An 11,353-nucleotide genomic window follows, 5' to 3' on the forward strand; every position below is an offset into this window, starting at 1 on the left:
ATTTTGCTAGAAAAATAAAATAAATCCTATGGAGCAGAAGGTAAATTACATAATACAAATTATCATTTTACCTTGTCATAATATATTTATTTTTTGTTTTACCCCCTCGATTACTAAATACTTGTCGTTTGAAAGGACGAGATGTCGCCTAGAACGGGGGTGAATAGGCGTTTTTTAAACTATTACGGTTTAACTTGTAAGAATGTGGAATCAAACTAACATTTATTTTACAAGCACAAAACTTAAATATGCTAGGATCAACTAAGAGAAACAACAAAAATTCAAGCTAAGCAAGATAGACACAAGATATATGTAGCACAAGTGATAGCAAGATATATGTATGAAAACTGCAAATGTAGGCTGAGCTACATGTAGCCTTTTATTTTAAAAAAAATCGGAAATCATAGTTAAGTTTCAAATAAATCTGAAAAAAAATCACTAGATGTAGATAATGATGAAATCTACAAACGTGCAAAATTTCAATGTGAAATTCTTTGTCTTGTAGACTACACAAAAATGAAGAAATCCGGCAGGTTTTATAGTTTTGGTAATTAATGATAATTCCTATGGACTAATGTTTGCATTGAGTTATATTTATAGAAGTTGTCCATAGGCAATGCTTTAACCATATGTTGGCTTCAAGGTTGCAATAAGAAAAAATTGATGAAGAATATCAAGTGTTAAGTATGTCTTGAAGATGAAAATGAAGTGAGCCCTCAAGTTTAACTTTAAGACATCAACATGATGAAGAATGAAAAAACGAAGTGCAAGTTGAAGATGAGCCATCTCGAAGAGATCATTTGCTTGAATCTTACTATCCATATGGTGATCATGAATATGTGAAGATGCGCCGAAGAAAAAGCTCTCCCATGGTGGATTATGGGGGAGCAATCCACAAGACTTCGTCAAGCAATCACAATCAAGAAAGGTGTTTCATATTATTGCGGTCAAGATCGTCATCATCGAGCTCAAGAGGAACACGCAAGGTTAAGATTTGCTCTTGATAGGGTTTATTTCTTATCGGTCTCATGGTGTAGTTGGAGACCGGTTTATAGTTTAGTTGACGTACTATCAAGAGGTTACTCGGGCGAGTAACTCGATCATATCCTTTGGAGAGCTCATACCTTGCATCATCTATCTTGGTTGTTATTTTGATCTTATCCATGTGATGTTTTGAATCCTACGCTTATTCTCATAACAAGCTCTAGTTATTTGAAAACGGTTTTTGCATGGAAAACTTGTTGCGTTTTCAAGGTCGGAGGTTTTACCGGTTTGTATTTATAGATGGGTCAAAACTTTTATCATTTGTTTATATCCTCCCTTGTTGGACTATGATGGTTCCCCGCATGATCTTGTAGAGCTTGTTACTAGCTTCAAAACTAGCCCAAAATCATCAAAATCGGAATCTGAATGCTCAAGTTATGGTCATTCTCGTTTTGATGTTTTTTGCACTTTTTCGGGGGGGGGGGGGTGCGGAAATTCCGACCCGAATACAAAATTTCCGGCCAAATTTCCATGCCCCTTACTGCGAGCAGTTCTCTTAAGTCCTTAGCCCTTTTTCAAAGCCGGGGTCGGAAATTCCGGCCCGGGAGGTCCCAAACGGTCATATTCCATTGGGAGGGGGTATATAAGACCCCCTTCTTCCTCCTTGGGCTGGTTGTTTCTTCTACTCTCTCTCTACTACATTGTTGACCTTGATAAGCTTCCTCTCCCTCTAATCCCTCCATGATTCTTGCACCTATTTGAGGAAAAAGAGAGAGGAGATCTAAATCCACATCTTGACCAATCAAATCCCTTTCTTTGTGAGGGGAATCCACTAGATCTAGATCTTGGTGAAATTTGGTGTTACTCCTCTTATTTGTTATTCCTCTCTTATTTCTCTAATAGCTTTTGTAGCTTTGTTGGAATGTGAGAGAGAATGACTTGAGCATCTTAGTGGTGTTCTCGACATTGCATTTGGTGCATCAGTTTGTGCTTTCTACGGTGATTCGTGGAAGTGAAAGAAAGAAAGTTATTACTATTGGGTTCTTGGAACCCTAGACGGATTTGGCGATTTCTTGGGAGTCTCCAATTAAGTTGTGGATGAGTGCCCCAAGCTTTGTGTAAGGCTAGGTTCCAGCCTCGAAGGAAATCCCTTAGTGGAACCGTGACCTAGGCCTTTGTGGCAAGGGTCACCGGAGAATCAGGTGATGCCTTTCGTGGCACTCGGTGTGTGGTGTGACTACCGCATCTTGAGGTGAGGTCTTTGTGGCGTTGTTGTGCATCGAGAAACCACGCCTCAAGGTGAGGCTTCTTGTGGTGTTTGGAACCACTAATCCACCGCACCTCTCCAAGGGAGATTAGCACTCGCAAGAGTGTGAACTTCAGGATAAATCATCTTCTCCCGCATGCTTCGGTTATCTCTATACGCGAGCTCTTTACTTATACAGGTTACTTTGTGATAGCCATCGTGCTTAAAGCTATATATCTTGCTATCACATAGTTGCTTGTATTGTTAGCATAAGTTATTAGTGCACATAGGTGAACCATAGTGTATAGGCTTTGGGCTTGACAAAGTAAACGCTAGTTTTATTCCGCATTTGTTAAGCCCACCTCGTAATAGTTTTAAACCGCCTATTCACCCCCCCCTCTAGGCGACATCTGTGTCCTTTCAACCCCTCCAAGAGTAACAAGCTCACGGTCTCACTCGAACAAATCGTAATGGCGAGCTCAACACTTATGCAGGGATGTAAAAGTAAGAACACCAAATGTGCTCAAATCCCCCACACTCAAATCCCACCAAAGCAATAAGTGCTAGGGACGAATTAGAGATGAAGAAATGACGAGGAAATTAACAAATGACTCCAAGATCTAGATCTCAAGAGTTCCTCTCACTTAAAGGAGAAATTGATTGGTGCAAATTGTAGATCTAGATCTCCTCTTTCAAATCCCTCAAGAATATGCAAGAACCATGGGAGGAAAGAAAGAGGAAGAAAGCACAAGAGGTCCAAGAATGGTGGTAAAAAACGTGCTCAAGAACTCTAAGGAACAATGGGGAATAAGGTCCCTTTTATAGCCCTTCAAGAAAAATGACCGTTTGAGCTAAAATCGAGCCACCCGGCGCTAAGCTCGGCAGGACCGGCCAGGGTGCCGACCTACCTGGCATAGTAACTCGGCAGCAGCACCCGGCATGCCGACCCAGGTGCCGGCGGTCCAGCAGCAGCACTCGGCATGCCAACCTAGGCGCCGAAATATTGAGACTCCTCACAGAATGATTTATATGATTTTAGAGAGGGAGCCTCTCAAACGCCAAGAAACGGTAAAGACGTCCAAACTCGAAAATGCAATAGAAGATGCATACGGGTTCCGTTTTCGATGAACTTAGGCTTATTGAAAGGTTAGCAACAATCTCAAGAACTCCACATAGAGAAACACCAAGAAGCAACAAGAATATAGGGATGCAAAGTGTGCAAAGGATTGAGCTCCCTAATACGATGCGATCAAGTTACCCAACCGAAAGCCCCTCTTGATAGTGCGGCTATCTATCCTATAACCTGGTCTCCCAACGACCACCTTGAGATCGGTAAAAAGAAAACCTAGCAAGGCCATACCTTTGCCTTGCGCATTCCGTTTGATCTTGACGACAACGCTTCAAGTTCCACTCAAGTCAGAATGCCTTACTTGATCGTTGTTGCTTCATGAAGACTCACAATTGCTCCCCCATACACCATTATGGGATAGCTCCATTGGGGCACATCTTCACATTTCTATTATCACCAAATGGACGGTAAGCTTGAAGCATGATATCTTCGATATGCTCATCTTGAACTTACTCTTCTCAGCCTTGATGACATCCAAGCTTGATGCCCATGGCAAGATACCTAACCCACATACACAACAAAAATCACAACAAAAATGCACCCCATATATAGTGGGTTAGCTCATGAAGCATAATTGACAAGGCTTACCGCCCACAAGATCACATGATCCAAAGTGGTACAATCTTTATGCTTCATGTGTTGGCCAACTTGAATTCAATATTCACTCTTAGTTTTGGTCAACCTTGTATCTCTTCATGCTCTATCAAAAATATCTTGATCATTCATTGCTTAACACATAAGCTAGAGCATGGCTAACTTGAGTTCCATACAAGAAATCCATTTTCATTTTTTCTTCTTGATCGTATTATATTATTCTCTTCAAATTGATGATATTGATGCCAATACCAAAGGTATAACATTATGTTCATGGCATCCACACTTGAATCTAACATATGGACTTCAAGTAATACATATGAAATATTCCTTCGTATAAACACAATAAAACATTAGTCCATGGAAAATTGTCATTAATTACTAAAAACACACCTAGGAGCAATGTACCCTTACACCGTTAGCTCTTGGTTCTAAATATGTCGTAGTTTAGAACCGACACCAATGATAGTTCCATAATTTTCTATCTTTTAGGATTTCATCTGCAAAATTTTCAAGACAACTAACTTGTACTAGTTTGTTAGTTTTCACGTTTGTTTGTTTGTCTAGCTTGATTTTCAATTAACGAAATATGCTCAAAAGAAAAACTCGTGAGACGGTGGAGAGATTACAATCAGTACATGAAGCTACAACGACAAGGCATTCCAACTGAACCAGTTAACATTGGAGCCTACTCATGTTGGAGAAAGACCTACGCAGACAAGTCGTGACCACTATTTTCTTCCCTTGCTTATAGCTAGCTGGACCAGTGCACACTAGCGACGCGCACAGTTGCCTTCGCCTATGGTCGGCAATTTCCGCCACTAGTCCTTCTGCCAGTGTAGTGCGCTTGACGACGCGTCCCCAGCGTTACCCGCCAACGGAGTCGGCCGAACTCGTCCCGGGTACGTACAAGCCCGACATAACGACCTGATGTTCTCCTGCCTTTGGCTTCTTGCTGCGCCAGTGAACGCACCGAGCTTTCGCCTGAGCTGCCTCTTTTGTCTTGGCCGAGCTTTCCCACCAAGGGCTTGGCCGTGCTGTTGGGCGCCGCGGCGGCTTTGTCTCGCCCCACGCTGCTGCTGTGGCGCGTACATACCAGCAAAAGCGACGTCGCGTGGCGTGTCTCGTGGGGAAGAAGACGCTTCCACGATGCTTCCTGCCTCGTCGTTTCCCAGTTGTGATTTGTGTGGACGTGCAATTGACTTGGATAATCAGATTTGTGAGTCGCGGCTTGCTGCCTTGCTGGGGCATAGGTGGAATGGAACTGTACCGCACTCCGACACCCGGTATCACCAAGAATTCCACGGCCAATGCGTTGGGGTAGTGGCGTCCGGCCGAACCAACTCGAGCTTGCCGGGACACTGCGCCGGCGCAAACCGCGGACCTGCGAGATTGACACGGCGAGGTGACCGGGGTTTAAACACTCCACCCTACCTCTGTATAGTTAAGATGCGCATGACTACACAAGTCCAAGCAAACAAAGAGGTAAATTAAAAAGGCATGATACAACTAATCATCAGAAACTGGAAACACGGCAATGTGATGAATGGGTCAATCTAAACATCACGTTATCATCCATATTGGATGGGCGACTAGGATGGAACGAAGGCAACGTCACGTCAGGACCTCTTCTTTTCCATGCCCGGCTACAGAGGGCGCCGATGTGTGTCGACTTAAGCCCCGTGAGGCAGCAGAGTGCTGCCATCCTGATCATTCCTAGCACACACATCTTTGGGCAAATGAGATAATGATATGTAAAGCTTGAAATTTTGACAGATTTCTGTTCCAGACATGCTCCAGCTCCATAAAGTGGAGACAATGAAGGCGCCAATACATTTCTTTTCTTTTCAAAAAAGGAGGCTTAAACCCAGGCCTCACATAACCTCTTTATTATATTATTCAACAAAGCCTTACAAAGGACTACATCGATCAACCGGAAACCACCTTCGTAGAGACAAAAGTGTCGCTACACCTAATGTTACAAACCATGTGATGCTACAAAACCGCCTTCCCAAAAAATTTACACTTCACATTTTGCGCAAGTTCTCCGTGTGATCACCCCACCCAGTGCAACTGTGCACTCTAGTATCACCTTCCTACTCTACATGCATACTACACCCCTTTTTTCTGTGACGTAACAAGTTTCCCCGCAACAACAAGAAATGACTGGTTCGAACACATCCAGCGAATGCAAGGTTGTTGATAAACCACCAATTGCAAAATTTGTCAGGCTTCGCCTGCGTCGATCGCCTCAGATGACAATTCGTGTTCAAATAATGGAGGATAGCCTCCAAGCTGTACAGGTTCACTTAGGTCACTGTAATGTGTGCCCGTTCGCTAAAACATGAAAATCTTCTTTCCTTTGGTATATCGTTTTCCAATTCTCAATCTCCTCCCTAGACAAGCAAATGAACCAGCATATTAGCATGCATTAAAACCAATTACCTTGGATACAACAAATACCAAGAAAAATACAGCTGGTGAGACAAGACATGTAAGATTTGGCTAGAAGAGAATATTGTATGAGCTTACTAACCGTAAGCAGTGACCAATTGAGTCATAATAGAGAAGGGCAACAAGCTTGCGCTTTCCTTCAGTTCTATGCCCAACGCCACGCTTAACAACAGGCAGCTGCTTTATTCCTCTGGCCTCCATAAGGTTTTTTGCAGTGGTCAAATCAGTATCTGGAAAGCATGTAAGCAATCCACGCTCACTCCCCTGGTACTCGAATCCTCGAGTGAGACACGACGAACAGGCTTCCTGCAAAACTCCTTTTGATTAGCATATGTTTCATAGCAGATGAAAAATCGTTCTCTATCTTGAACTTCTATAAATCAAGTGCATGCACATTAAAATTGTACTTCCTCCGTCCCAAAATATAAGGCCACCATGCATTTTGAGGTAGAACTTTGACTAACAATTTGACCAACAAAATAAGAGCTATATGTCACCAAAAGTATATCATTGGATTCATATTTGAAAGATTTTTTCAACAATATATTTTTGGTGTCATATAACTTATATTTTATTGGGTAAATTGCTGATCAAAGTTTTTGGCTCGAAATACGAAGTGGTCTTACATATAAAAACGGAGGGAGTAAATAGATTTAAAATTTTAAGTTTCTTTTAAGCTAGCGCCCAAAACTGGAATTGTTTGGGTAGTATCCAACCTAAATCATGTAAAAATTGCATTCTAACTACTTGTTGCATGTATGCAATGTTATTGGAAAGATAGGTTCTTCAACATGTAGACGTACATCAGACTTGAGCTGGTCCCCACTTATGCAAGTTTCCCCGGGTAATTCAAGACCCATACGTCGAATATCCCCTAATGTAATAAGGCCCTCAAGAAAATCTTCATGGTCCACAACAAGGGCACACATTTGCTGCTTATCATTCAACAGGTTGAGAGCTTCCATCACTGTGGCAGAAGGTGGAACTTTAACGTATCCCTTTGACATGGCCTGGGAGACCTAGTAAAAAAGTGGCAAACAAAGATAAATAACAAGGAAAATACAATTAAAATGTGGTCCTATTGAATTAAGAGCTACATATGCTAAGTAGAATCAAAGAACCCTCGCGAAAAAAATAACTAGAATAAAAATAGGCCACCGAACCTTCAAATCATCTAGAAGCATTTCCTCTTTGTAGGTACCACAGTTACGAAGATCACTTTGTGAGACAGTGAGCTCAAGTTCATCCACACCATCACTTCGCGTCAAGGTACTACTTCTTTTATCTTGTGCTGAAACTAAAGAATAACCACGCATGGGTGTTCTAAACCCAGAAGATTCACCGTCATTTGGCTGGTTCACCACAGAAGGAACCCATATTGCCAGTCCAACTGCTCCCTGTTAGAGAGAACAATATATGTGCATTAGGTTAGAAAATACAATATAGCAAGAGAGAAAACAAACATGAACTCTGTGTAAAATGGAGAAATACGACTAGATCCAAACAAATAATAGGGAGAAGAATAACAATCATACTTACCATGAGGGGTAGCAAAATCCTGTAATCCTTTGTCAGTTCAAAGAGAAGCAACACTGAAGTCAACGGGACTGAACAGACTGAAGCCAATGTAGCAGCCATCCCAACCTACAGTCCAGACAGTTAGTTCCACGTGACACTTGCTTCAAGCTAATGAGCATAGATTCCAGAGCAACTTACTAGAGCATAAGCTTGTGGCTGCGCAACAGCAGCACTACCAGGTATAGCTGCATTTATTAAGTATGCAGCTGACCCTCCAAAAACAGCTCCAACAGCAGCACCGATCATCAGGCTTGGAGCATATAGCCCACCCACAAGACCAGACCCCTTGCAAAGGGCAGTAGCCACTACCTTGGCAGCTGCAAGTTGAGTTAACAACCAGATACCAGGAGCAGAAGCACTTTTCCCGGTATGCAAGATTTCTTCAACATTCGTAAAACCCCAATATAAAATCCCTGGATATTTCAGAGCTATGAGGCCAGCTCCAAGCCCACCCAAAGCAGGGTACACTACAATAGGAAAATCAAACCTTTCTTTCATGTATGCAAAAAATCTTGAAAACCATACTACCAACCGTCCAAATACCACACTGACGGCTCCACAAAGCATCCCTAAGATGAGATAAAGAGGTAGCTCTGCAAAACAAAAATGGGAGACAATAATAACCTTCAGAACCACTTGTGCTCAGAGATGGCAATACAAAAGAAGTGAAAACATTACCAAGTGAAGAACTCATGCAACATATTAAATATATGAGACTTCTGTGAGGAACTCGAAATCCATATAGAATAGGCCAAGCTAAAGTTTTTTCTTAAAGTTGGATCTCGACTTTGTAACCAAAATCTCGACATAAGGGCAAAATTCTGTATTTGGGTTTAACAGATTGCAATAAATGGCAGACTCAATTATTTGAGATGTGTCCCACAACATGATAAAGAGATGGTTATTGTAAATATATCCATACTGTAATCAATAGATGAATCTCTACTCTAACAGTTAAATGTAAAAAAGAATCAAGACATGTACCAGCAGCAGATTTTAGCTCATATGCTGGCACTATAAAAGCCGGTCTTTCTCCCAGCAAAACATGTGATACAGTAGATGATATAACTGATGCCAATATTATCATAGCAGTCGTGAAAGGAGGTGCATTTTCTGCTTTCAGGGGCCTCAATACAGTTTCAATGGCAAAGAAACACCCAGCAACTGCTGCATTAAATCCTGAAAATCGACACATACAAAGTGCTTTATTAGCAAAAGCAGCATCAAAAGGGTAACAACATAGCTTAGAAATTATAACTAGGGCCACAGAGGCAGCATCGAGATAGTCATTAATTAGGACATTTCAGGTTATTCTAGAAAGATATGGAGATTAATTCTTCAGATACTAAACAGTATACCCTGTTATATAAAGTAGTGATGTAGACATGTCAACAAAATCTGACTTAATCCCATATTGAACTAAAATGGTGTTGTCATTTTGTGAGTTCATACGGAATAAATATGTTCAGTGCTTTTTTCGAATAAATGAGATCATTGCCCGAACATCATTTGACAAACAGAAGGATATATAATGCTCAATATAAAACCTGAAGCAATTCCAGCAGCAGCCCCCGCAGCTACAAGAGCGATCCGCCTTTCTCGGTTATTCTCCATCATTTCTGAGCACCCAAGTGCACATGATTTACCAATATCCACACTAGGACCTTCAGGCCCCAATGAACAACCAGTCCCCAGAGTTACGGCAGCTTGCACAGCCTTTACGGTTGGAAAGATGGCTGCAACTAAACTGATTCCTTCGCTCTGTGGTGGCTTTGCAAGTTTTAGCTGCTCAACAATCTCGAGCAATCCATGCATCATTCCTACGATTACACCCCCTGTGACAGGGATCAGCAGTATCCTGTGCCAAGTATCAGATAGCCTCTGCAGGCGGAGCCAAGCTGCGCCTTCATTGGGTGTACCTGACCATGCCCAATCATGGATGACATGAACCTAGCAAATCAATAACATGAGCATCATATAGGATCAGTCATATGCAGGATGCAAGCACAGTATTTTTGCTTTTATTTCAAATTAGTGTTAGAGTTACCCGGTAACAAAGCAACCAATAAAACTCTACATTATGTCCATTTAAAAAACTGCATTGGTAATAATGTGGCACGTTTTAGCGAAATTTGTTGAGATTTGGCATCATCATTTCATCTCATATGATACGCCCATTTAATTTTAGAGCTACCTATGATTTTCATAAATAGTCACCCTAAATTGCACAGTACTAAGCCTAAAATTGCAGTCAAAGAAGCGCCCAATAGCAATTTTGGTAAGTCTTTACCACAATCGTTAGTCTAGGTTGTCATATGGAGTGGACTGTGGATGGTCGGATGATCATCCAAAGGCTTAGAAAGGTGACTGAGATTTAAGAAAACCTCAGGAAATTTAGGAATAGACTATTAACAGTTCCCGGATACTATGCAATAGCCAGTAACCCAATGTAGTGAGATGTCTGCGAGGTAATGCTGTGATGCAGAAAATGGAACCAAAAATCTGCAGCATATAGAGCATGAAATTCATCTGCCGTGTTCCGTTCTTTCCGTAGGATTCGTGTAGGCTTTTGAATTTACGTTTCCCAGAGAGGGGTTACACGTTCCAACACATGCTTGCATCGAATAGAAGGATTGCACGTCTTAACATCAATGCCAGTCAGCTCAGATAGAACACAATGCAGGAGCAAGCACACTCACCCCGCGGTTGAAGGCCGCGACGCAGATGCCTGTGGCGAGCCCGAGGAGGCATCCGATGAGCAGGAGCGCCCACTCGGGTGGCGCCCCGTCCGCGAGCTCCTCCCCCGCCCTCTCCCTCTGCGACGGCGCCGCGGACGGCTGCTCCGGAGCGCGATCAAGCTGCTGCGGCTGGTGGTGGAGGCGGCGCGCAGATCCGCGGGAGGAGATGCGGCGGTCGAGGTGGCGCAGGAAGCCGCGCACTCCCCCGGCGCGCCTCGGGGAGGCGGCGACGGGGGGCTCGTCCGGCGCCTCGACGTCGGCGTGGCGGTGGCTGGCGGACGCGCGCGGCGAGGGGCAGGACAGCGAGGGCGAGGCGCCCGCGACGGCGACGGCGACGACCGCGGGGTGGGATCTGGGGAGCGAGGCGCGGTCGTCGTCGGAGGAGGACATGGCGGCGCGGCGGCGGGCGTCAGGGAGGCGGCCGCATCGAGATCTGGAGGGGCGGAATGCGAGCGGGGGGACGGCAGAGCGGCGAGGTTGACGAGCGGGGACGGCAGGAGGTGACGCGGGAAGCAGAAAGGGAGACCGGGAGCACGACAACACACGAGACAGGACACGACAGTGGGAGGAGCGAGTCGGGGCGACAGGTTTGCGCGCTCGCGGAGCAGTGCGGATCTTGTGATGGCGAGT

At 43.7% G+C, this 11,353-nt stretch overlaps 1 protein-coding gene across 2 annotated transcripts; it reads right to left on the minus strand.

Moving 5' to 3' along the window:
* Positions 1-5,845: 5,845 nt before the first annotated feature.
* On the minus strand, positions 5,846-11,113 carry LOC124688186 (chloride channel protein CLC-f-like). 2 transcript variants are annotated; one of them, XM_047221902.1, is made up of 9 exons: positions 10,685-11,113; positions 9,533-9,935; positions 8,970-9,164; positions 8,124-8,578; positions 7,947-8,051; positions 7,571-7,804; positions 7,211-7,426; positions 6,490-6,713; positions 5,846-6,349 (listed from the first exon to the last, which is right to left on the minus strand). In XM_047221902.1, exons 1-9 carry the CDS (start codon positions 11,111-11,113, stop codon positions 6,268-6,270), a joined length of 2,343 nt encoding a protein of 780 aa, XP_047077858.1. In that variant the 3' UTR covers positions 5,846-6,267. The 2 variants fall into 2 exon arrangements, with proteins under 2 accessions (XP_047077858.1, XP_047077859.1); XM_047221903.1 differs by lacking the exon at positions 9,533-9,935 and having other exon boundaries at positions 10,685-10,691.
* Positions 11,114-11,353: the final 240 nt, after the last annotated feature.

Source organism: Lolium rigidum, chromosome 2, assembly GCF_022539505.1.
Source record: "Lolium rigidum isolate FL_2022 chromosome 2, APGP_CSIRO_Lrig_0.1, whole genome shotgun sequence".
Lineage (NCBI taxonomy): Eukaryota > Viridiplantae > Streptophyta > Magnoliopsida > Poales > Poaceae > Lolium > Lolium rigidum.

Coding starts and splice junctions, on each gene's coding strand:
- LOC124688186 (XM_047221902.1), bottom strand. CDS start 11,113: ATGTCCTCCTCCGACGACGACCGCGCCTCGCTCCCCAGATCCCACCCC. Junction 9,936..10,684: donor TCGCGGCCTTCAACCGCGGG/GTGAGTGTGCTT, acceptor TTGATTTGCTAG/GTTCATGTCATCCATGATTG. Junction 7,805..7,946: donor GGATTTTGCTACCCCTCATG/GTAAGTATGATT, acceptor TCTCTCTAACAG/GGAGCAGTTGGACTGGCAAT.